The sequence below is a fragment of the Poecilia mexicana genome, unplaced genomic scaffold (genome assembly GCF_051168715.1).
Source record: "Poecilia mexicana isolate PSO_F unplaced genomic scaffold, ASM5116871v1 scaffold_23, whole genome shotgun sequence".
NCBI classification, from domain to species: Eukaryota; Metazoa; Chordata; class Actinopteri; order Cyprinodontiformes; family Poeciliidae; genus Poecilia; species Poecilia mexicana.
Genome location: NW_028263392.1, coordinates 617,102 through 644,385, shown reverse-complemented (window position 1 = coordinate 644,385; position 27,284 = coordinate 617,102). Strand labels below are relative to the sequence as shown.

The 27,284-nt window shown below is 39.3% G+C and overlaps 1 protein-coding gene across 4 annotated transcripts in view; it reads left to right on the top strand.

Moving 5' to 3' along the window:
- sbf1 (SET binding factor 1) overlaps positions 1-27,284 on the top strand; it is a 58,322-nt gene that overhangs the window by 6,306 nt on the left and 24,732 nt on the right. For 2 of the 4 annotated variants that reach the window (XM_015010688.2, XM_015010686.2), the window contains exons 2-11: positions 16,878-16,963; positions 17,880-18,017; positions 18,135-18,263; positions 18,410-18,520; positions 20,367-20,444; positions 22,851-22,880; positions 24,916-25,021; positions 25,378-25,510; positions 26,014-26,122; positions 26,658-26,771. In XM_015010688.2, the coding sequence (XP_014866174.2) occupies positions 16,878-16,963; positions 17,880-18,017; positions 18,135-18,263; positions 18,410-18,520; positions 20,367-20,444; positions 22,851-22,880; positions 24,916-25,021; positions 25,378-25,510; positions 26,014-26,122; positions 26,658-26,771 (1,034 nt within the window). The remainder of the gene's footprint in view (positions 1-16,877; positions 16,964-17,879; positions 18,018-18,134; positions 18,264-18,409; positions 18,521-20,366; positions 20,445-22,850; positions 22,881-24,915; positions 25,022-25,377; positions 25,511-26,013; positions 26,123-26,657; positions 26,772-27,284) is intronic. The other 2 variants (XM_015010689.2, XM_015010691.2) reach the window with 2 other exon arrangements.

Here is a 27,284-nt window from a genome sequence, read left to right as displayed (position 1 = left end):
ATCTTTTTCTTAGGTCAAAAAAATTCACAAACTAGTGAAAGTGGTTCATAGCGGTGAGATAAAGCCTGGCAGAAAGCGGCTTCAATAGGGAGCTGACCTTGATTCTAAGAATACAAGGAATTTTGTCCGTTCAGTTGAGTTTCCGCTTGTGCCTCAATATTTCAGCCATCCTGTCCCAGTCATTGTGTGTGACTGTGGTTGCTGATTGTCATCCAGTGGAATGTTTTACAAGTGTAGGCGCTGACAGCTTCACAGCTGACGTCATCGCCGCTCCGCTGCTGCACTGAGGCACAGCTACTAACAGGAACACAACTTCCTCTGCTCAGTCTTTCATTTCATTAGACTAATGTTCCTGTCTGATAATGATAATTGGCATAGCTAACAGCTAGGCATGAGACTGTGTGACATTTCCCTATATAAGCCTATTCTACAGTTTCAAAAGACAAAAATGTGAAAACGTTTATTTCTTAACTTAAAGAAGCAATCATTTTATTCCTACTGTTTCTAAAATAATTAAACATTGATTGCTAATTAAGTATTGCTTATTAAAGCTGTCAGGGGCATTTTCCTTTCTACTGTCGCTGATTGCATGCTCAGCATGAAGGATTGCTGCAAATTTGGCGACACTCACAGTGCACCTGCTACCTTTCAGAATGGAGTGAATGCTACCAGTCAGAGACATGGTTTGATAACTAGCATTAACTTGGAATGAGCTTTGTTGACTTTTAATGTTATTGTATAATTAAATAGTATTTACTTTTTAACATTTTTCTCTTTGAAAAGTGATTAGAGACATTTTTCGTTGTGAGTTGGAGCTGAATTGAAAACTGTATTGATTAAAATAGAAAAATTTATATTCCAGGTTTTTAAATAAAAATAGTAGGTTTGGATAACAATTTTGTCTTTTGGTCATTAATAAGTCATAGCATATGTTCCTAAACAAGGGGTGGGCATTTATCAAATAGTTTATCATTTATTGTGATAAATTTCTCATAAAAATTTAGATTTATTGTTGTCACAAGAATTCCAAATAATGAGGTTTAAGAAAAAAAACTAAACTGTGCGTATTGTTGGGATTGTCAGTTTTAGTATTTTAAACTGTTTTCATTTACATTATGGTACAATAATAATTTGGTGATGCAAATCACATTTATCTACGTGACAAGAAATCATAATTATATTTTTTAAGGTTCTGATGACTCTAGTGGCCTTTATTTGAAAGTAGTTTGACAGGAAAGAGGGTAGTGAGAGAGGGGAAGCATGCAGCAAATGTCGCCAGGCCGGGAATCGAACCTGCGACTACCTCCACATTTGGAGACTAAGGCCTCCAAACGTGGGTCGTGCTCTGCCGCTGCGCCACCACAGCACCCCATAAATATTTTTTTTTTGTCACTTTTATTGCTATCACAATAGTACCACCCTATATCATAAACTAATTTTGATTAAACCTAGAGGAAGTGCATCATAGTTCAACCTGCTGGTTGGTCGACTAAAAAATTATGGAAACTTCTGCTTTTGTTCCATTCATTAAATAAAAAATACATTTATTAATTACTTTAATATAGAAACATAATTAAGCAAAAAAAAAAAGAACAAATATCTGATTTTTTTTTTTAACTGACAGAGCATTTCCCAGTTTGCAGTAATATCCTTACCTCAGGCAGCTGACCAACGTGCAGCAGCAGGTGTGGGAGGGGCAGTGCTGTGTTACTGTCGGCTGTAGAAACTCTGTTGTCGCAATGCTCGATAAAGACTTTAAGATAAGGGAGTGGTAATTGGGAACATTTTAGTGGTTTGTAGCTGTTTGAAACCTTGGTAAACCTCAAACCAGTAACCTGTTCATGCCTGCTATGAGCAGCTGAGCTGTCGCCTGGGGGTCAGAGCCTCTTTGCATGTGTTTCGTGCCATTAAAGCGTCATGTTGCTGCTGACATTGTGCTCAGCCAAGGTGCAAATATCTCAGCGGTGGATTTTGGAGCCGTCATTGCTGCCTGTGGGTGGAGGAGAGTCCAAAGTTGCCAGGGTGTTGTCCTCCTGCAAGAGTCTCTTGAGAAACTCTACAGCATGCCTGTGTGTTTTGACAGTGATTCGTCCTTTGTTGAGCACCCAGTAGCCAATTGGATTTATGGTCTGAGGCCGAAACAGGAAGCTGAGGAGAGGACTCCAGGGAGACTTGTGTTTAAAGCGAGAATCCAGATTGTCCCCCTGTGCTTGCGTGGAAAGCAGGAAAACTGAGTGTTTGGTTTGTGTACTTCTGTGTGTGAGGCGCTGTCTGCAGCAGCACTGAGCCACACACACACAGACAGACAGACAGACAGACAGACAGACAGACAGACAGACAGACAGACAGACAGACCACACCTCTATCTGTGAGCTGTGCTCTGAGGATGATGGTCACTGCAGTTTGATCTTGACATTGGTTGATCTCTTGTGACATGAAACCCATCAAGATGCTGCACTCTGATTGTGTTTAGAGTGCAATCTGTTCACACACACATCCAAACCCAGAGCTCCAGAAATTTTGAGTAAAATAACAATTATTCTTAGATAGTGATGCATCTTAGGCTTTTCTCTGTAAGGGAAAATGTTCTTTTTCTGACAATGAGATGCATCAGTCAATGTGCCCCATTTTGCCTCATCAGATCCAACACTAAAAGTCTGCTTATCAAATGCATCAAACTAAGAACTAAAATTTTTGCACTTTACATACATAACCAGAATTTTACCCAGAAACCTTGCTAAGCCCATTGGTTGGGCCACCATGTTTTTGAATTAAAAGATGTTGACAGGAAATATAAAAATATTACTGGGCCGTTACGTTTGTGGAAGACATTGTTGACAATGCTTAAACACACAACTAGAGTCTTAAAAACAACAAACAAAAAATACAATAAAATAAATAATATCAATTATTTGCACTTCCTAATGAAGTCATCAGTCAGTGGATCTTAAACACTTTGTAATGCTGGTCACATTTAGAGCCCAAGGCAAATTGAACTAAGCAGCTGCTTAAGCAGCTGCTTAAGGCCCCCAGGATTTCAGGGCCCCATAAATGATAACATTTTAACACAAACTGCAGATATAGAAATGTAACACATGTTATTGAGAATATCAATGATATTAAATTTGATTTAATGGTTTCAGTATAGATAAATTAAAAGGCTTTGAATTGTTTACTATTTCAGTTTAAGATTTTAAGGAGCTGGCAAGTTTACTTTGTAAAAAAAAAAGTGCAAATAATGTTTATAGTTAGGTTGTTTTGTTACCATAGCTACATTCTGATGATTCGAGTTTAATCCTTTGTGTTTGAACTCAGTCTGTTCATCTCAGCAAATTAAAATGATCAGTGATTGCATTTAAGCTCTAGAAAACAACTCGCCTACCTCTTCCAGATCCCATTAAATCTACACTGAAATGCTGTTGGTGATCCTGATATTCCAAGCAGGAAGAGGGGCCCCTAAATCAAATTCTGCTCAAGGCTTCATAAAACATTGGGCCGGCCCTGCTTGATGAGCTAGAGTTGCTACATTCACCATTGAGAGACAAACATAGTTTTAACTTATCTGGCACCACTAAGGCCCACCAGGCTTATGGGACACTGGAGGAAACCCTGCATAAGCAACAATATATGCCCTGACAGCCTTCTTTAAGTTGAACAAAAATCCCAGAAGATGGGATCATGTGAAAATGGATAATAAGTTCAGTACGCTTTATGTAGCAAAGACAAACAAATCGATTTATACACAAATGGAATCAATTCAAACCAACATGCACATTCTTTGCTTAAAACAGAGAAATCAAGCTTGGTTTCTTCCATCAGTGTGTTCAAGTAGTTTTCTATGTGAGCCAGTCCAGCCAATTGCATTGAGTCATTGACTTTGCAGTGGTCTTTACCAGCACGCGTGTGGCGATGGTAGAAAGCAGTGACCCTCCAGCTGAACCTGACTCAGCTGGCTGCAGTCTGAGAGTATGGAGCAGAGACACAAAAGGAACACATAGAAGCTTTTTTAAAGGCTTTGTATGTAAGAAGAGAATTTCTCTATATAGATGTAGATATAGATTAGTCTGATATAATGACTCTGAAAGCAGACTTTGAAAAACATGAATCTGGACATCAATCAGCCCTGCAGTTATTTCTCAGGCTGTCCCTCTAACTGATTGCTCTGCCAGGCCTGCAGCATTTACAGAGCTTCCTATATGATGAACATTGTATCCAGAATGCTGCCACAGGTTTTGCTCTTGTTGCTTTATTTTGTACTTTGGTTCTAAAAGATGAAATCATAGGAAGTTACAGATAAATATCCTCCAGATTAATAGAGGAAATAGGAAGCTCTTTGCCTGAAGCCATGGCCACTGGGGTAATGGTGTGTGTGTGTGTGTGTTCTGAAAGTGGCCAGCTACTTCCTCCTCCTCTTCAGAGCAGGGCTGCAGCTATTCAGGCCCTCCAGAAATAATTCTCACAGTGAAGCTTTGATGGGGACAGAGTGGTGCTGGGCCACAGCCATGGTTGTGCTGCACAGATGTCGGCTGGCAGGAGCTCTTCTCAGATGGGCTGCCTGCTTGGGCATTGCTGGCAGCTTGACACACACTCTTGAGTATTTACTGCTTTACCTTGGTAACCTTTATTTACCTCACACACAGACTAGGAAATGCAGCCATTTTCCTTTTTCATTTCCTCGAAAAGGAAAACATGTTCCCATTTGATTTTTGAGATTAGTAGAAAAACTATTTCTAAAGAAGCAAAAAAGGGAATTAAAATAATTGTCATTTTTAACGATGTAGCTTTAATCTTAGGGTGTGTGTTGACCAGCCATGTACTGTAGTGTGTGTTGTAACGAGGGAGATGAAGCCCACAGCGCCACCCTCACACCCTCATTCCTTCACACACATGCAGAGGAGAGGGCGTCTGTTGGCTGCAGGATGGACACACACACACACACACACTGAGTCCTTCACACAACATCTGCATTTATACCAAGATCAGGCCGCCTGTTCACTGAATCAGTTCATTTCCTTGGTTCTTATTCAGGAGTAAAAGGGGCTTCAATGCCAGGCCTGTCACTGTTATGAACTTTGCTGGGTGATAAATTGTCCCAGAAATTATTGTGATGAAGTATAATATTATTGTTTTGAGGCCATTTTCATGGAACCTCATGTGACTCCAGAGGGACACGCCCCATTAACAATTATCATATAACTGATGAATTATACAAGTACTTACACTCAAAGATCAATAAACTTTCAGTTCTAAAGAACAATTGATACCAGAACTGGAAGACATTTTAAATATGCAAAATAAAAAAACAACAAAACAAATCAAACACTTTAAATAAAAATAAACTGGATTATGAAGCCTTTGGCAGCAAAATTGCCCTTCATTATTCTCAGACAGATAAGAAAGGCAAAACTGCCATTTAGGACTTTTGTGATTATTGAGCTCATTTTAATTCGTCATGTGATTTATTGCTTATTGCAGGAGGCTTATGAAGCACAAGCACTCTGCCCGTTTCAGTTTCATTTGTAAAAAAATTTGAAGTGTGCTTTTTTTCTACTTTGCAATTACAAAATCTTCCTTGTGCTGCTGCTTGTTCTGGTGTTTGTGGTTGTTGGTTAAGAGAAAATTAAATGGTTCAAAAGTGTGAATGTGAATACTTTTACAAAACACTTGTGTGCAAATTTATTCTGTGCTGTACGTACAACAGAAAGCTTCAGAATAAAAGTAAAATTCCATTTTGATTAGCTTTTTGATTAGCTTGAGAGGATATTTTAAAAAACACTTAAGTTTATGTATTTGTAGGTAATGGACCACTTTAGAAGATGAGCCTGAATCAGAACATCACACTTCAATTGGCTTTGGTGATAAACTCCACCAAAGCCAAGCATTGATTTGAAGGTTAAATTAAAATCAACAAGTGTTGACCGGTGGTGATTTTTAAAGATTAAGAAGGATTTAAATATGGCAGCAGCTAGAAGAACATACTCTTACTGTGCTTTGATAGTGATGGTGGAATTCAGGGAATTTAGCTGCTCTCCTCCCAGGACAAAGACTTATCAGTGGGTCTCACACTCAGAGTGGTGGAGCTCAAAGGAAGCAATCATTCAGATCCAGAGGGTGATTCCAGCGCCTCAGGACAACTTTTCATGTGTTCATCTGATAGGAGGAGGGATTCATAGGCTGATGCTTAAATCTGTTAAGTGAAAAACAGATGCACATTTAATGGTAGATAAATATTACAACAGTTTTTTTGTTAACTAGTATTGCTGTAGGGAGCCGTAGTATGAGAAACACAAAGCTGCTGCCAAGAGCCACAAATGTTGCAGTTTTTGCTCTGCTTGATTGTAATGCAGCAGGATGTCATTAAAAATGTCTAAAGTCTTAAATTTGACTTGCTGAAACCTGGAGATGTCCTGAGTATTTCTACTTGTTTGCTCAGTCATCTCTCATTCAACCTTTTCTGTGGAACCCATAGTAGTTTTGTATATTTACAATTTTTAGTATGTTAGCTGAATGTGAGAGGATTCAGAGGTACTGAGACTGTTCAAGCATATTTATATAAATTTGGAGGATGCAAGGTTGTTCACAAATATGTAGGCATGAAGAATTATGTATTTCTATTGTATCTTGATTTTTAAATTGTATGTAATTTAGGCACATAAGATGTTGTACCAGGACTGGAGTTGTGAACTATCTGTAGCTGTGTACTGTTGCTTGTTTTGTTGTATGTTAGCGTGCATAGTCCCTGTCAAATAAACTAAAAAATTAAAATGAAATGGATATTTGCATAAGAAATAAGATTATCAAAGCACCGAAAGGCTGTGTGACTTTAATTTTGCGTTTAAGTTTGTGTATCAGAGAAGTAGAGAGTGTGCCTCCTTTAACCTGACGTGTAGCCTGTGGCTGCTTTCATATGCAGGTGCATATGCACTGCTTTATGCCATGTTTCCTGCTCGTCTCCCTTCCCCCATTTCTGTCAATATATGAGACAATGTGGTTTGTTGCTGGTTCCTCGGGTAACAATACATTTTCTGTGTATGTATGTTTTTAATTAGTTTGTTTTAACTTTTAAAGGACAGAGTTCAATTTTAGCTTTCAGGTTTAGAAATGTTTGGTTCAGAGATTAGCTGGATGGGCCCAGTAGAGTCAAAGATGCCACTGAATGCTTTATGAAGGGTTTATGGTTCCCAGTATTTTGAGCTAGTTCACAAATGTTGATATGCTGATAGATGGATTGGCAGAGGTGGAGGTGGAGGAGTCCCAGAAGGATGATGACAAGCAAATTAAGGTCATGTATCAATGGAATGGCATCCTGTGGTCTGATGAGACCAAGACAGATTTGTTTGTTCCAGATGGTGTCAACAGTGGATGATGACAACTAGGTGAAGAGTACAAAGGCATGTGTTACTTTTCTGTAGGCAAGCATGGTGGTGAATGTGTCATGTTTGGGGCTGATTAAGTGCTTTCATCTCTAAGTCTACCATCACATTAGTTACAAAGCAGCTTTAGTATACCAGAGTCAATGTTTGTGTGTAGCATCACAAAGCTCTGAGCTCAGTTTCATAGAAATGTTGTGGCAGAGCTCAAGGTCCACTCAGAAGAAATAGGCCAGACTTCCAGCAAACTGTTGTGGGAAGCTTGTGGCAAATAGAAATAATTTAGTTAATTCTAGCTGATCTAAAAAGTGAAAAGCCTAGTCAAATTTAATATCAGGAAGTGAGGGAGGAAATGGTTACGTGTTGCCAAGGGGCTGCAGATGCGAATTAGCTTATGCTATAATCTGGTACAGTGCATCAGATGGTGACATTTATGTTTTGTCCTTTTCTAAATCAAGTTTATTTGTTATTACATACGGTAAATAGTCATTGACGAATGTGGTGACCTGTTAGATTTAGAATAAGATTTAGAATAAAAAGCAAATAGAATGTATTGTGTGGGCTTTCATAGGTCTGCCTTTTGTTTATTAGTTTTTGGCTCAGACAACATCTTACTGTGAATCTTTAAGGCCTTTCCTACTTTAAAGAAGTTTGAAAAGCTAAATTGTGTCCAGTCAGGCGGTGCTGGCCATTTTCTCTCTTTTCATTTTGTTTCTGGCTCTGCATGGTAGAGTATTAAGGGGGAGGGGAGCTGAAGCAGCTTTGGAGGAAGGATGTGAGTTTGCTGAAGAACTTTTGCTAAAAGAAAATGCCCCCACCCCTCCAACACCCACCCTCCTTTCACCATTGTGTCCAAGGCTATGGGGCTAGTCAGATGAAGCTGATTCCTAAATGGTAGATTAGCTTGAAGAGTTGGGTTTGAACATGAACTAATTCATTAAAAATAGTGTTTATGAAGATCTAATCAGTTTCAATTCAGCTTGTAATGCTCCATTATTGGTATTAATAATTCTGTAATGAAGGTATTATGTCACCCATCTTCCGTTCTGCTGAATTAACCTTGCCTCAGTTCATCCTTAATACTTCATTTGTAGTTTTCTGCAGTATCAAACTTTTGACATTTCCCACTGTCTAAACTGAGCTGTTTCGTCCCAACTGCTTTGGTTGCTGTGGAAACGCCATGATGTCGTGTCATTGTGGTTTGAAAGCCTATGAACGAGAAGCTGCGGTCTGGTTCAGCAAAAGAGCATGATACACAGAGATAAAGTGACTGTGGTGCATGCTTCCTTCACCTTTATGCACAGTGGTCACATGACATCCAGAGTCACTATCAGAGCAGGCTAACCTCAGGCCTTTATTTGGCCCTTAGGAAGACACACTAGTTAATTTGCTCCAACAATCTGTAATTGCTACTTTTAATTTGATAATTTGATTCATCAAAATAAGATAACACTTAGTAAAATGTTCTTATACTTTATGATAGTGAATCTTTGGTTCAGCCTGTAGTTATATTATTTTATCATTTATAAATGCTTTTCTTTACTGTGCTTCCATTTGTCCGTCAATTTGCTTTTGATGCAAATCATTTTTTAGAACTGAAGGACAAACAGGATCATTTTATGCTATGCTACTTTTGTTTCAAAACTGACATTGATCAATAAGTGATATGAACTTTACGTATTATGAGATTTTATGGTACTGCTGTGATCATGTAAGAACTATTTATTACTACTTTCTTTAGTGGTATGGCTGCGACTGCAATCACAGCAACAGAAACACAAATACTTCTTAAAAAGACAATTGTAATACTTATTTACCATACCAGTCACATTTTTGTCAAGTTTATTTAGAATGCAGTCTAATTGTTAAATAGAAATAGACTGCTTTTAATCATATTTTCAAAAGGTGTTGATATTTATTAAACCCGTCATTGAATAAACGGTGTATAAAATAGTAAACCTAACAATCCCAACAATACAGACAGGTGTGGTGGTTAAATGTTCACTGAAATTTATCATGACAACGATAAATCAAAATTCATGTGATAAATTTATCACAATACATGATTTGATAAATTAATATGGATTTTTGCAATGTAAACAATGATATAGTCCAAATAGATGTACAATTTCTTTTTCACATAATTTTGTTGAATATTTTCTTTAATGATTAACAGCAGCAGTAGGGAAGCTAATATCTTCACTAGTTGCCGACTGATTATCATTTCAAAGTGATGCAAAGAAAGAAAAGGTTTTACTCTGGCTAATTGTCTCAGAAAAAAAAAATCTGGATTTGACAACTTAGCTAAGCTTTATGTCCAGTGTAAGGCTGAAGTCCAGCTTTACACCAACAGATTTAGTGAGGACAGGTCAACATGAGGTTCTGAAATATTGCTAGGCCCAAACAGCACAACTTCGGCCTTTTTGTCATTATTTATCAGTTTATTCATACCAAAACATATCAGAGCGTTGCAGGGTTACAGTGGAGTTCTGCGTGATTGAACTGGGAAACGGATCTCGATGACACACAAACAGACAGAACAGCACCTTTGGACAGTCCATGAAGCTAATTGTTAAATGGATAGCTTTAGCTTATGTTGTCTAGGAGGCTGTTAATACAGGAGCTACTCTGACCTTTTTATAGTTGTTCTCAAAAATTAGTGTCATAGCTTTAGCTTGTAGAATTAGCGCAGGCATTTCCTTTACTCCCGTCTGTCTGCCTCACAGGCAGTCTGCTCTCTGAACAGTACTGCTGTGTTTTCCCTGTCGGCTAAATAGAGTCGCGGTCACACTCGTTTCCTGCTGGATGTACTGGACAGGTTAAATGTCAAAATTTCTTGAAAGGAGGGGAGGCGCTGAGTGTCTTTGTTGCTGCTGGAAGAAATGTGACAATTCCAGCAAATATGAATAGGTCCATTTATAACAATTTTGACATGAATTAGTGTTTTGAATAAATAATTTTTCTAGTATTGATTGTATACTAGCAATGGTGGATATATTATCACTGGGTTGTTGATTCAAGCCCTTTTCTGTCTCCGTCGTCGTGGTAACACGTGGTAACAGGGTGAGTCAAGAGACTCACCCTGCCTGGTGGTGCTGGTCAGAGGGCCTGCTAGCACTGCTGCATGGTAGACCCAGGGCAGCTGTGGCTACTATCCAGCAGCTCAACTAAGTCAGGAGTTGACAAAGAACTTAGAGAAAGTGGTAAAAAATCAACTCAGTTTAGGGTTCAAGGACTTTTAACAAGAAACTTTGGTCAGATCTGTACAAGATGTTTGTTGTAGATTTCAGGCCTGAATATTGAAACTTGTGGGAATGCAGTCATTGTGTTTGCTGCTGTTATGCAACTCCTCAGCCTCATAACTGCATGTTATATCCATGCAAGGACACTCGACTCTTTTCACATTCCTCTCACATTACACAAACTGTCAGTGAGTGCTGACTCTGAAACTCTAATCGCTCATCATGAGCAGTTCTACACACAGTCAGGTGCTGTTTGAAAACCTGCAGCTATCTCTGCAGGTTTGTGGTGCTGATAATAAATCAGAATGTGAAAAATGTCTTAACTTGTATCTTTCTATGTCTTTACGTCCTTGTCAGTTGTTATGCTGCTCCTTGTTTCAACATGCCCCTCACCAAACAAGCTGGGGCCAAATTCACCCATCAGCAGCATTAACGTTTACAGATTCGCATTCAAAAATACTTTATTGGTCCCAAAGGGAATTAAAAGCTGTGTAACTAATATTATTCAAGGTTCTTGAAAGAATTGTAGATGTTGATGACTGTGGACAGGAAATATCTCCTGCAGTGGTCTGTTACAGCGAATCTGAAGAAGCCTCTGACTGTAGTTGTCATGAAGAGGATGCACAGGGTTGTTCATAATTTTCCAGATTTTCTGAAGATTTCTTCTTTTCACCATCATCTCCAGATCCTCCAGATCAGGTTTTGAGTTTGGGTCACAGATATGAGCTAAACAAGCTGGTTTTGGTAAACGTATGTTAAGAGAACACAAACATGAAACCTATCTTAAGTTTGCTGCTTTGTATGAATAAATTTGCCTCTCTTTGAACCCTGGTGTGTTCAGGACTGCTGACTCATTTGTTTCTTTTAAATGCAGCTTTGTTCCAGCTATTGATTATGTTATAGATTGAGTGAGGTAACTTTAGAAGTCCTAAATGCAGAAAAGGTCCAGTCCGGTCAGATCAGAGCCTTACTGCTAATCAATGATTTCAAATCACATATTTATATAGAATGTGTGCACAGGTCATTTATGCATATTTTCCAGATTGATACAAATTCTGGCAGGTTTTGAGCCTGTCATTTATTGCTTATTTGTGCAGTGAGGAGGGGTGTAAGGAGACCAACGCCTGACTTCATGGTGTGCATGTTCACTTGGTAGCTTCATTTCCTCTGGCAAAATAGATAAAGAAATATTTAACTGAAGAAACGTGTTGATAGTTAAAAACAGCTTCAAACTGACAGCCAAAGATTTGAGAAGAATCATCCATGAACCTCCTGCCATGTTTCAGGACCGCCTCAATGTTCAGGGCTCAGAAACCCAACCATCACTGATTTTTTTCTTGTTTTTTTTTTTGTTTTTTTTCTTATGGGCTGATGCAATGAGAGAAATTCTTGACGGACCAGTTGGATCTGTTTCTGAATCAGTGATGTGCAAAGAGCTCCAGGAGTTGTTTCATATGATAATAACCTTTGATTGGAGCTAACTGTCTACATGGCCTCTTTAGAGAACTGGATTTGAGGGCTGCAGCAATATCCACAGCAACAGCACACAAACCACTGAAATGTTTAGCTTTTAGCAGCAAGCGGTTAAAACGTGTTTCCTTCTGTACTTATAGGTGAAATAATTTTGGAAAAAATTGCATTAATACATTTTTGATGAGAGATAAAATCCTCTACTTACCCATCTATGTAGGAGTGAGTTGAGTGATTATTCATATTTTTATATATGACACATTAAAAATTCTATTTAATTGTATTAATGTGTCTCTCCTGGTAGCAGCATGTTGGAACAGCTCTGCTACGTCAGTTCTGATTGGTTCTTTCTCTAGACATCTGTTTAAAATTTTATTGGTTGGTTCACTGCATGGTTAGGCAATTGTTCCCTCAGGTTTGGATGCTGATGCTTTATATCATCAGCATCAGCATGAACTGGTAAATCAGCCCAGATTTGCATCAGTTTGGGAGATTGATGATTGGCTGATACACATGAAGCTGATCTTTCAGCAAAGGTCTGAAAATCAGCCGCCGTCTCCTTTGCTGTCTTGTGGAGAGGTTTAATGGACAGACCCGCCCCAGGTCACGTCTGCATGTTCTGTGATAACAATAGTCACCCCACTGCTGCCAATTCACTGACTTTCTTGCTATGTTTAGCAACATTGAGACAAAAAAAAATTAGTGTTGGCCAGAATCAAAATTGGAAGGTCAGGCTTTTTTAAAGATCGCCAATCGTCCAGAAAGCTCCAATCAGTGCACCCCTAATTGAAACCATCCATTCCATCGATCACAGTGATGTGTCTCTGCTCTGCTTTCTAACCAAACAGACAGATTTAAAGAGGAGCAGCAAACGCAAATGAGGTGGATTAGCAGTTCTTGCCAAGAACTGATGGAATCATCCAGGATATGTGATTGTGAAGTAACGCCTCTGCTGCCTGGATTCTGAGCGGTCAGCCTCAGCTAACAGCTAACTGACTGCTACCTGCTGCCCTGCTGTGCAACTCTTTGAAAGTACATGGATGATATGAGTTATGACATATCATCCATTTCTCTTCAGAATTATATTAGATTGAGTTCAACTAACATTTTTCCAATTGTAATAAATTTTGCTTTGTAAACGAATCAATAAATAGACATAATTTGGATTATAAAGTTATGCAGTAATTCCTGTCCCAGTAGTAGAAACTGCCATGTTGTCTGTTCATTCACCCGTACAGATCCAGAAGCAGTTACATTCAAAATGTCACACACTGTCCTTATTCATGCTTTTTGCATCTTGAAGCAGAATGGTAATCAAGCCTCTTTGTGGAAAAGGGACTTCTTTGGTCAGATGTTATTTCCCATAAGCCAGTCCAGAATGTGGAGGGAGCTGGGCTCAGACATAGAGAGAGACACTATGGCTTCACTTGTTTCTGCAGCCCGCTACTCATTTCTCCCTCCACTCCAGCTTCAACCCATGGACTGAGGTCCTAAACCAAACCCCTACATGTCTCATTTTGTCCCCCTTTTTTTTTTTTTTTTTACTGTGACACTTGTCCACAGTTACATTCTTCTGACTCTCACTGATATATTTATTCTGCATTATAAGTTGATAATACTGACAAACGTTATAACAATGGATACAACAAAGACGGAGTGAAATCAAAAGAAAGACAAAAGCAAAATAGAAAACACACAATTAAGTCCCTTTTGAGGTAAGATGGTCCACACATTCTTAAGCACAATGGTATTTTATGCCGGTCCCAGAGTTCACAGAGTGCAAAAGGGCAAGTCTCCAAGTATGTCGCTGAATTAATAAGGGCATGACTGGGCTATATTAGAAACTATTTTTTAAAGCCATAAAGAGTATGTGATTTCATTTTGTCCCATTTTTATTAACTGAAGTCAAATATGCATAAGCTGGTAATTCTACATGCCCTGCGACAGACTGGTGACCTGTCCAGGGTGAACCCGCCTCTTGCCCGAAACGTTAGATGGAGATGGGCACCAGCAGCCCTCCTAACCCCACTAGGGACAAGGGTGTACAGAAAATGGATTGATAGATGGATGGATGGATGGTAATTCTACACACAAATAAAAATTCACGGCTTTTATGTTGGGAACAAAATGCTACTATTGTGAAGATGATTGCTGGTGTTTCTGTTTGCCTAGCTGCCCAAAAGTTTACATATGTAAACTTTAAGTGTCATCACATTATTAGTGTAATAGTGTACATTATTAGAGTACACAATAATGTGATGTGCACTAATGTGCATGATTGCACCAAAATACATTAAAGATCTGCTGTTGTTGGATCAACCTTCCAGACCTCTCAGTCTTCTTGTGAACATGGAGAAGCAGCATTCAGCCTCTATGCACCACAAATCTGGAACAAACTTCCAGAAAACTGCAAAACAGCCGAAACACTGAACTCCTTTAAATCAAGGCTAAAGCCAACCTGTTCAAAGTTGCTTTATAAGAGCTGGAACATTGATTTATTCTAGTCTGGATTTCAACTTTTTATTTCTTCTGTAATGTTTTTTGTTTATATTTCTGTCATGTAAAGCACAATGAACTGCCTTTTTGCTGTAAAGTAATACTTTATTAAACTGGACACCAGTACACCTTTGGTAAGGATTGGAATGTTTAATTATTGATTGATCCGTTGTAAAATGTCCTGATCTCTTTTATCTCTGGCACAAAAAAATTATCTATGTTGTTCTGAAGTGGTAAAATATGCAACAGCCACTCATTGTTTGCAATTTTGCAATCACAAAGCGTTGCTTGGATACAATATGTGGTTGGATATTATATTTCAGGTGTCATTCTTTCAGTTTTTGAATGCCAGTCATAGATTTGACCAGTCAGATGGTTTTTAAGCTGCCCTTGATGAACACTATATGTATATTATTATTGTCTGAGAAGCTAAAATAATAATAAAAAGAAAGAAAATGTCAGTAAAGCCACCAGAGTGAAAAACTCCAGCAAATAAAAAGCTCATCTTTTTTTCCTAGCTGTTTCAGCCACTGGCCTACTTTCAGTGTTTTTGTGTATTGTGTGTTGAATTTTACTGCACAATGTTTCTTTTAGGTATTATTTGGTTGATTTTTTTATGGTGTGTAAAAACTGGTGTTAATCTTCTTTTAGCATGGATTAGCACTTGGTTTTGTGCTCCTTTGTTTCTGACTGCGTTTCCTTTTGTATTTGGAAGTAGAGTGTATTCTCTGTGCAGATGAATGGTTCCTTTAAGCGACCAGCAGGGCTACAGTCGGAACCCAGCTGAAAGACTGGCTTGTGTTGGTTACAAAAGTTTCTCTTTGTTATATTATTGTGCCTCTGTGACCAGCCAAGCTCACACCAACAGCAGAAAAGACCCCATTAATCAGCAGGAAGCAATAGTTTAGCCCATCTCCCTGGATTAAACTGCTATACGTGGATGTATCTGATAATATCGGCCTATTTCCAAAAAATAAATCAAAAATTATTTTTAATACAGAAGGCTTATAGCCATCACAGTCATGAGGGGAAGACTGCTTTCTTTCCACTCACCGACACTCTCCACAAGGAGAGTAAGCCATAAAAGGTCATTGGTAAGTTGATACAGTGTCAACGCATGTTAATGGAGAGTTGAGTGGAAGAATGATTGTTGCTTATTCAAAATTGTGGGGGAGATTCACAAGGCATGGACTGGCTCAGTCCCTATTAGAGTTGCAATATGTACTGAAGCACAATCGTCATGGCAATTTCTGTGAACATGGATCATATTTGTTAGGATACTGTATATTATACGTGTAAGTATGTATTAAAGGTGTTCCAGCAGTCTGTAGTTCCCTGATGTCATGTGGCCGTTGTCCTTGTACAAAAAGAAAAGTGAAGGCTTTGTTTAGAATATTTAATTCAATTTAGTTTTGTAGAACCGATTAAAACCACATTTATTCTCAAGGCTATCTGCATGACAAACTGGTCAAATTAATATCCAATTCCTCATCAAATGCAGATATAATCCATCCCATTTTTACACCATCTGTTGGTCTGAGAAGCAACATCTTGAAAACATATTATGATCAAAATGTGCTGAGTAATTATTTGCTTCCTGGAAATGGAAATCTAAAGTCAAAAGTCCATTTAAAAAAATATTTATATAGATTTTTAAGCACACTTTGATCATTCTGAACTTTCCACTATATACTTGGATTTAGCACTGCCTGGTGGTTGGGGAGCTCGGCAGTCAGACATCCAGCGGCCCGCTGTGTTTTTGAGCTAAAACATGTTTAAAGTTGATAGGAAATTTGAAAATATCAGTTGATAATTAAGTGTTATTGGAAGATTAAAATCTGATCACCAACTATAAAGTCTTAAAAAATGCAAACATTAAAAATAACAACAAATAAATAAGCAATGCTTAGCAAGGAGGGGGAACAAGTATAAAACCCGGTGGCTCGCCACAGGCTTTATACATATCTGTATGTACATTTCTATATGTATTGCAGATATATATATATAATTTATATGTATATAATTTATAAAATATAAATTATTCTGATTTCTAAAACCTCTGCATATTAAGCTATGATTGCCAGCAGTCTTTGTAGTTGCAGTCAGTAGTCCAGGAAACGCATGCATGCTCTCTTGGCTAGATCATGTAAATAAGTACAAACTTGTATGAGGGCTGAATGTTTTGGAATGGTCTGTAAATGATTTGTAACAGAAGCTTATTTGTAGAAACAGACATTGCAACAAACACTGCAGATGACCCAGACTAACCTCTTCCTCTGCTCCTCTGTGTCTCCTGCAGTGGAGGGTGAGGGTCAGGGTCGCATTCTCCAGCGGTTTCCTGAGAAAGACTGGGAGGACAGTCCGTTCCCACAAGGCATTGAACTGGTGAGTCTGTGCTGACTGTCATGTTCCTGTGTATGGATTTAGCCCCGTCAGACTTTCATTCTCCTCACAAGACAATAACAGCAACTGTCTGAGGTTCAGATAGAGCTAACAGCATTCACACGCAGATGAAATGTTGTTTTTTTTTTTGTTTTTTTTTGTGGTTTTACCAAAATAAAATGTTGGGATGTTCGTTTCATCTCACCACACAGCAGAAAACCTGTCCAGATTAGATTTTCTGAAGGCCAAACAGACCTTCTGGATCCTCACTTCCCCCTCGAGTGTGTGTTGGACTGTCTGCCTGGAGATGATGCCACCTCCATGGCCCACATTCTGCAGGACATTCTGATTTTCATGCCCTTTTTTACCATTAGTTTAGTTAATTCAGGTGTTACTTTTGAATTTATACCACTCCCTCTGAGTTTTTCTACAGTCTTTTGTGTTCTTTTTTAATAGTAGTGTATTTTGTTGCCACTGGGACTTGAGCACATTCAGATAGGGCCACATCACACAGCTGCAACTCCTCACTGCGCTCTGTTGTTTGAGCCTCTACCTGCTGTTTTCCACCTGTTGGGTTGGCTGGAAGCATCTGTTCAAAGTTAATTAGGATGATTTAAGAACATCAGACTATTTTACATTTTTTAGAACCTTGAATTTCCCTTAGTAAGAATAATTTTGGACACGGTCTTTTATATTTTGTCATTTATTTTTAAAACTGTTTTGTTTATGAGTGACTAAGTTGCTGATTTGTTGTCTTTGTATATAGCCTTCATTTAAATGAGTACCTTCAATATTTAACATATTCAGGGAAAATCTGATTAAATATGAAACTATGACACATCAGTTTGAAAAATTTCACTATCTTCATTGTTTATGGTAAAACCTGGTATCATCACATCCTCTCCCTCTGCCTCTCTAGTTTTGCCAGCCCAGCGGTTGGCAGCTGGTTCCAGAGCGGCAGCCGGCCTCCTTCTTCGTTGCCGTGTTGACTGACATCAACTCGGAGCGTCACTACTGTGCCTGCTTTACTTTCTGGGAGGGCTTGGATAATCCACAGGTGAGAGGATCGCCAGCTAGACACAGTCCCTCTGAGCTGATCACACAGGAAGCTGAACACCAATAGCTTCATTTCAGCTTGATGTCATGACAGCATCTGTTTCTCCTCTGTGTTCAGCTGAAGAAGATTGATGCTGGCGATGCTGACGAGGCAGATGAGGAGCCAGCTGTAGTCCAGCACGCTAAACTGTTTGCACCGAAGAGCCTGGTGGTGGTTTCTCGACTTGATTACACCGAGGCCTTCAGGGTAGGTCATCATCAGCCTTCCCAGTATATTTCTAGGTGTTGAAAAGAAAAAAAGTGACAGATTTATAGTTTTAAGTGCATCATTAGTGTGTTTGTTACATTGCCCTGCTGACCTCTAACCTCTGTGTCTGTGCCTTGATTCCATAGAACTGCCTCGGTCTCATCTACACCGTCCATGTAGACGGCCTGTCAACGCCTTTAGAAACTGTGATCGGAAACCTGCTAACCTGTGTCATCCCTGTTGCCGGAGGCTCCCAGGTATGATAACCGACCAACACCTGCATGAGACATGTTGGTTCTGCTCTGGTCAGAGCCGAGATCAGGTGTTACAACGGCTGGGTCACAGGTGTACAGGTGGTCATTAATGTGTGAGTGGGACTGTTTAGTTTAATATTCCTGAGTTTAATGAGAAACCTGTGTAGCTTTAATTACTGGTTCAGACCAGTTCATCGCATCAGTTCTGCTGTATCCACCTAATTCCTATAAGCCATCATTATCAACTTGTGCTTCACACAGGATGAGATGGATGGATAACAGTAAGAGGACTTGTAGCTGTGGTAACCCTGTAAATGGTTGGTTATATTTTACTGAAGGTCGAGGTCAACCTCATGGCTCTCCAGGCGGACATGAAGTCCAGTCCGGGGTCAACAGGAGAAACACACAGCAGGATGTTCATGTAGCTGTGAATTTGACAAATATTAAATATAGGCAGGTAATGCTGATGGAAAACATAACTGTTACAGTGTAGTCTTATCCAGCTGTGTTTTGTGCTGCTAATTTTTCAAACCATGGCCTATTTTTGTGTGTAGCTCATTATATAGGCTGTCCACACTATTGAGTTCATCCAAGGAATCTGGGTTTTGTCTAATAATCTGTGTCACGCTTTACAATTACTCAGCTGCTGATTACTGACAAACGGCAACCAGCTGCCTGTTGGGAGAACGCAGAAAGTAGAGTGTAGAGCAGGGAAGCAGATTTTTCTATAGGTTTTTACAATGAACTGGAACCACAGTAAAATATGCTACAATCTACTAGAGCAAGTTATGACTGCTAGCATTTTTTCTTAGGAAGAAAACTGGACAAAATATAATATGCATTAGGAGTTCATAAGTTCAGGAATTCTGTCTGTGAACTTAAACTGCTGTATTTTTTAATATAAAACATAATGAGAACTGCAATTAGAAAATAAATTTTTAATCAAACTTGAAAAACAAATAAGGAGCTGACTGCTGCCATCAGATCACACAGTGTTGCCATGGCACTGGAGGTTGAGGTCCAACTCATTTAGATGAGATGTTATATCCACCAACAGAACCTCAGATTCCATGATGTCATTTCCTGTCTGGAGAAGATTCCTCCAGGTGTCTCCTCTGAGGACCTGCTCCTTTCTCAGCCTCCTCACATTAATAAGCTGAAATGACTGGGCTCATAACCGCTGGGTTCTTCAAAATGGACAAAAAGATTTTTATCTAAGCTGCTCACCATTTACTTCAAATTTACAGCTTGCTGTGTGAATTAACTTCTGAAACAAAGCGGTTAACTGAAACTTTGGCTGTTTTCAGACGTTCCATCCACACTCAGTCCTACAGCAGCACCAGGAATAAGGTGGATATAGACCTTCAAACCAAAGTGCTTTCTTTCACATAGGATGTCATTAGTGTGGCATGTTGTCACCGTTTGTTTCCACTTCCTAATGATGCAAACCTCTGATGGGATGTTCTGCAGCATGTTTGTTCAAATGAATATTGTTTAAATCTTGAAGACGTATGTTGTGGGACGTTAGCATGCCATCTTGTGTTTTACTTAAAGCACATTTTGGCAGTTTTTAAATGGCATCATCCTCATTAAATGTGTTGTCCTGCTCCTGACGAATCATATCTTTGAAATTTTGAAAGAGGTGGTCTTCCACAATTAGCCATTGCCTTTTTATTTTAAATGCAAGCTATCCCAAAACCCAATTACTTCATTTTATTAGGGGTTCACAGATGGTGTAAGTTTCATATTTTCTGTGATTCTGTGTGAACTGAAGCCTTCTACTAGAGTTCCAGATGTGCTATCCCATTGTATGTGCACCCTTCTGTACACTGGCTCCTTTGTGTTACAGATAGATGAGTCCCCAGTTTGTAGTTTAGACAAAGTTCCCCAGTCCCCGGCCTGTGACTGGCTGCTGGCCTGTCTCCAGGTAACTCTCCTGTTCTGCAAGATTCACCAATCAGCAACAAGCTTCATGTTATTGATTCTGTCAGTCAACCAGATCAGTGTCTTTTTTTTCATGAATTCATTTCAAATCATGAATAACTGAGTGATTCCAAATGTTTCTGACCTGCTTATGTGTGTTTTGTATTCAGACTGCAGAATCATATCATTTCTCCAGATTTGAGTTTGTTGCTGTTTTTTTATTTAATAATTTTGATTTTCTTCAGGTATTAAGAACCACACCCACTCACCAACACACACACAAACACACATTAAAGTGGTTGCTTAGCAGGTCATAGTTCGCTTGCTTGGTGGCCATATGGCCTGGCAGATGGCTTCCTGCTGGCAGCGCAGCATCTGAATGAGACAATCACATCTAATCAGCATTAGACATTTCCAGGCTGCAGCAACCAATTATACGCTTCGGAAAGGCACTTAATATATGTCAAAAAACATATTTTGAAAATTCTGCTACTTTTCCCACTATTAAATTAGACTAAATCAGTTAGATTGTAAAACAGTAATTGATTCTATTTGCCCAATGGCAGAAGTTGACATGCATTTTCTTAGTATTTTGTAGAATTGCCTTTGAAACTTTGGTTTTTTTGTTTATCCTTCCTTAAACTTTTGACTATAGCTTGCTGAAATTTTCTCCTGCTCCTCCTGACCTAGTGGAGCTGAGTCAGTTCTCTAGAACCTGTTAGTCACACGCACATTCGGCTCAGTTCCAGATTTCTACCCTGCCATATGTCGATATGCCTGAGGGCAAGATACTTGACTCCAAGATTTCTTCTGATCTGTGTATAAATGTCTGCATATTTTTGACTGCAACTGGATGAATGTGACGCTTCCATAAAGTGGTTTGATTAGAAAAGCATAATTTAAAATGAGCTGTGTCTGAGCCATGTTGTAAATGACTTGAGTATGCTTAGGGTCCACACTAGTCCCCAAACTACAACCTCTTGGTGGTTCTTCAATATTTCAAAAAAATCATCTTTCCTCATGCAGTGATGTAATTTGTGAAGTGCACAAGTCCCTTGTGCAGTAAAACAGCCATACAACATGATGCTGTACAGCTGGGTTTGTGTTTTCAGGCTCCCTTTACCTCCATATGTAACGGCCACTGTGGGAAAACATGTCAATAAGATCACACTGTCAGGCTGTCCATCCATCTTTTCATCCCACCCTTGTTGCTTTTGTTATTCTTGATTACATAAAGCCATATTTTCATATTTGCCTAAACATTGAAAGATGAGTCAAATTTAAGGGCAGTGTTAACTTTGGCTTTACTTTGACACACAAAAGTAATGTCTTACAACTGTCTGTGATTAATGAAACACTCGGATACCTGACTGAAGTTGGCCATCACACCTTCTTCAAAGCAGACAAAAATGGTGTCAAATTTTTGTGGAACATTTGTGCTATGTTTGTCTTTAAGATATAGGTTTAAGTTTAGTAAAACTAGTTACTAAGGAGGGGCGATGTTTAGCTGAAGGGCTGAGGATGGCAAAGAGTCCATGGAGTTTCCCCTGGGGAACTGGAAGCAAACTAAGGGTAACTCTGGCCACGGCAGTGTCCACAATTTCCAAATGTCCAAACTTCCCTGATTTTCAAAGACTTGTTTACTTTGGAATGAAGTCAAGTGTTTATTAGAATCCAAGCTGTTAAAGGAATACATACACATTATCTCCTCCTGAAATTGGGAACTCCAGTCCCATTTTTCACCCGCCAGCTGCTCTGACTGAAATGAAAGAATCAGTCACTGTGCCGGAGGTCATTGGCACATTGCTTGATCTCATCACATGAGATTGTAGATGTTAATGTTGGGGCACCTTTGTTTGGGAACATTTTTATCTGCTGGATGCAGCTTTACTTTTACTACCGCTTATGGTTGGTGCCACTGTTTCAGTTTTGAAACTGATTCCTCAGAATTCACTTCCCTCTGAGCCAGTTGTTGTTGTAACAGCATTTTAAAATAACATTAGCTTTTGGTTTTGCTTTTTATCACACTTATGCTTGAAACTATCAGATTAATTGTAACATCAGAGTAATTTAACTTCAGTAAATGTGTTGAGATTACGATTATGTTTAAGGGAAAAAGCTTTTAAGAACAACTTGACCCTGCGTGAAAAGTAATTGCCCTATTATTCCTATGTATATTTTGAATTTTAATGGAAGCATTGTTTCTTTTTATTGCTGTTTTTGTGCTGCCAAAATGCCAAATATTTGTTTTGCATGTGTTTGGTGCAATGTTCTATTTTCACCCATTTTACAGTGGTATGATGATGTTTGTTCAGCCTATCTGTTTTGCCATGCTGATACATGACTGTCTTGTGCAGTCACCTCTAACATATCTTATCCTGCTGTGTGTGTGTGTTGAATGCTTGTGCAGCCGGGTCCAGAGGAGAGAGAGGACAGTTTGGTATGCCAGCCTGACTTCATATCCTCACCGTCTCTCTCTACCAATCAGCTTCTTTTAATTTTCCTCCCCACTTCCTTCAGTCTATCCATGCACACCTGCTGCTTTAGGTGAACTAATTGAGATGCTTTCTGTTTGTGAACAACACCTGATCTCATCTACAGCAAAAGCTGATCCTAGATTCTTGAGATGTTTTAAAATGGTTATGTAATTTTGATGCAAATCATAGACAGTAGAAGCTAAAGTATCACTCAGCAACAGTTTTACCAAGAACATAAAAACAATTCCATTTTCCTCAGTAAAGTTGAGCACAGGCTCCAGGTTAGTACTTGGTTATAGATCAGTTAATTTGAATTGAAAAGTGAATTTATTTAGTTGGATAGAATAGATTCCTTGCACACAGTAGTGTAGTTCAAGCTTTCTTTTCTGTCCTGTTTGTTGACTTTGGCTTACAGTTAAACTTTAATTCATTTTCTCAGAAAATTAGCTGATATTATTATTCTAATAAATGTGTATATACTGTCCACTTTCTCTTCAGTATGTACAGTATATTCACCCAGCAGTTGGTCAGGGTGCCGTTAGCAGAGGTTACTGCAGTGGTGCGGCGTGGCATGGAGGCCCTCGGGCTGTGGCTCTGTGTCGGCCCTCAGGCTGTGGCTCTGTGTCGGCCCTCAGGCTGTGGCTCTGTGTCGGCCCTCAGGCTGTGGCTCTGTGTCGGCCCTCAGGCTGTGGCTCTGTGTCGGCCCTCAGGCTGTGGCTCTGTGTCGGCCCTCAGGCTGTGGCTCTGTGTCGGCCCTCAGGCTGTGGCTCTGTGTCGGCCCTCAGGCTGTGGCTCTGTGTCGGCCCTCAGGCTGTGGCTCTGTGTCGGCCCTCAGGCTGTGGCTCTGTGTCGGCCCTCTGCTGTTTGTCATCTCCCTCTTGACAACCATTTCCTCTGTAGGGCTGTTGACTAATCAAGCTCACACAAACTGTGGTCCTAATGTTGGTGTACGTTACTTTTTTATTCTTTTCTGAAAAGCTTCAATCTGGGTTTTCATTAGCTGTAAGCCATAATCACAAATATTAACAGGAATACATTATTGAAATATGTTACTTTATGTAATGAATCCATCTGACCAGTTTCATTTTTTTCATGAATTCCTGAAATAGATGACCTTTTTGAGATGCTCTGATTTATCAAGGATGCAATTTTATTTCACTATGAGTTTACAACTACGACATTTAGGCGATGAAGAAGAAGCAGCACATCAGGTGCTTCTATTTGTCCAGAAAAACGCTTTGCACACCTGATGATCAGATGTTGGCCCACAGAACTGAATGGCTAATCTGAGTCAACTGACTTGATCACTACTGCTGTAGAGTGCATGGGATGTGGCTGCACTGTTCTCTGTTTGGCCTCCTGAGCCAAACAATCTGGGGCCTTTTGGAACTTCTTCTCTGCTCCACATATGAATACTGTCCTAAACCACATCCCTGTGGTATACTCTGCTAGGTAACCTCATCTTAAGCTTTTTACTTTCCACCCCTTGTTCGATGTTGTTTATTAATGATCTGGTAACTAATATATAGAACTGAAACCTTCTACGTAAAGCACAGAAATATGTGCTATTTAAAAAGTTAAAAATAGATTTTGCAGAATATTGGTGGCCTGACTGATGTATGTAGTCTGATCATTCCCTCTTACCTGTTAGACTGCAGTGGACAGTTCATAGAGCATGAGGGCTGCAGTGTCGTTGAACCTCCATTGTCCGTGGGAACCTTTTGTTATGGTGCTGCTGTTGTTTTCCTATAAGGTTGTTGGCATGGAGTCTTTTGCAGCCTCATCAGCTGGAATGGCTTGGGTTTTATTTGTCATGTTTCTGCTGAGCTTCGGTGATTTTCCATCTCTGTCTCAGACTCACGCTGTTTTCTGGACGCACACAACTCTGATCAAACCTCAGCACTGAATCATGATTTTCTTGAGTCGCATTTGTTTGATTTTTTTTTTTCTTTCTTTAATTTATTCTAATCTTTTTTTTTAATCTCTCTTTACCTGTAGAGGACAATAACATTAGGTGCTGGTGACCGGCAAGTTATCCAGACTCCCATCAATGATGCTCTTCCTGTCAGCGGCAGCAGCGTGGCCCAGCTCTTTAGGCAGCTTGGTATGGACTCTGATCCCATGTTTGGAGAAATAAACAATGAATTCATTCATTTTTAAATTTGTTGTTATTAACAGGTTACAATTTTAGCTTTTCAATTTTGGTGCTTGTTGGGTTGAACTGCACCACACCAGTGTTCCTGTGTGGAGCTAGCTTGGTTGATTTCAGGGCTTTTTAGAACACTGTTGTTTTCTACATTAGTGTCTGTTAATTGGTTAGATGGCTTGACAACTGTGTATCTTTTTGTGTGTGTGTGTGTGTGTGTGTGTGTGTGTGTGAGTGTGAGTGAGTGAGTGAGAGAAACCTGGTTTTTCTCCACAGATGGCCTGTCATAATGTTTAGTGTGTTTTTCCTCTCAGGTATAGTCAACGTGTTGTACCTGTTCTGTGCTGCCCTGACGGAGCACAAGATCCTGTTTCTGTCCAGCAGCTACCAGAGGCTGACCGACGCCTGCCGAGGCCTGCTGGCCATAATGTTCCCCCTCAAATACAGGTGACCACTCTGATGCTTTGGAAGCAAAAACTCTGTTCACACTAACATGTGTATGTAGAGGGACAAATATTTTCTGCTGCTTGTACTTCCGCTCCACATTCAAACTAGCTTTATTTTATTTTTTTTATTGATGAGAAAAACTGAGATCCTTAAAACACCTTCCAACGTGGAGATGCGTAATTTTAAAAAGTCAATTTAGGGAGTATATTTGGGGTCTGGAAATCCAGAGATTGTTGGAAATCATGTGAGAAGCTAGAAGTCATAAGTAAAATATATATTTATATGCTAGGTTAGGTCTATTTAAACTGTTGTCGACCCTGTTCACATCAGCTTCTAAGTCTGAGATGGAGCATTCTCCATCTCAAATGGCGTTTTTGTACAAAACAGTTGATCCTCAATGCTTAACAGCTGTTAATTTTGCTCTGCTGCTGTAGTTGTGCTCGGCTTGTCTGTTGTTTGTGATGATGTTCACATTAAACCTTTTTTTTTGTTTGTTTTCTTAGTTTTACTTATGTTCCCATTTTACCCGGGAAGCTGCTGGAGGTCCTGAGCACTCCCACTCCCTTCATCATTGGTGTTAATTCCTTCTTCCGCTCTGAGACACAAGAACTGGTGAGTTTTTATCACTGAAAACATGAACATATGACAAAAGCAACTCACTAGTGTTAAGGAAATGTTTGTGTTCACAAAGGGCTAAAGAGATCTGTGATCTCAGGACAATTAATATTATAATTCCACTCTTGAGCTTTGTCCTGCTGCCTGACTGATTGCTGCCTTTAAGATTTATAAATGTAATAAAATTGTGTGTTTTCAACTTTGATAAGTTAATCTTCAGAGTACTAAATAAAAATAATAATCTTTTGTCTGACTGTGACTTATTGAAAATGGAATGATCAGTTATGTTAAAGGTGTGAATTGACTCCTTATCTCAGCCCACAGATTGCTTTCTGATCCCTTGTCAGTGTAGAACAGAGGTTATCAGCTCTGCAGCCGTTCTGTCTCATTGTGGAGTTATTGTTGTTTGATGTCTAAAGTCGTAATGGATAACAGCCGATGGAAACAACTTAATGTCTGTTAGTCTGGGTTTATCATCTGATGCTGCACTGTTTATCGGTGATGTGTATGATACGTACTTGTGTGACTTTAGTTGGATGTAATCATTGCTGACCTGGATGGAGGCACCGTTACCATCCCTGAATGCGTCCACATCTCTCTGCTGCCTGAACCTCTGCTGCAGCAGACCCAGACTGCCCTCTCCATGGTAAGAGATGCAAACACAACCACATCATTACACAACACACTGGTAAATGTAGGGAAATCTCAGGAATGGGTTGTGGGAAGTCTTCACTAAGTTATCAGCTACACAGCACTGCTGGAAAGTCCTCACTGAGTTCTTCCTTCTGTGACGTAACAGGGTTTCATCATCTTTTAAAGCCATTCATCTATCCTTTATTTTCATTGTTGTAACAATGCTTCTTCTAATAACTTATACTGTCAGAAAACCATTTTCCCCTAAAATAGTTTCACATTTGAAGTGATTAACACAATCAAATGGACTAACTTCCAACAGATGCTGGTTGAGGAATGGAATATCATTCTACATTAATGTGGGACCAAATTAGTGATTGTTACAATAATAAATAAATAAATTAATTAATTAATTAATTAATAATAACATTCATGTGCTAAGAGTGGTGAGAAACATGAGAAAAGTATTAACGTATGCAGGTATAGAACCCTGAGCATGCTTTTCACAAGACTGTCAAAGAAAAAC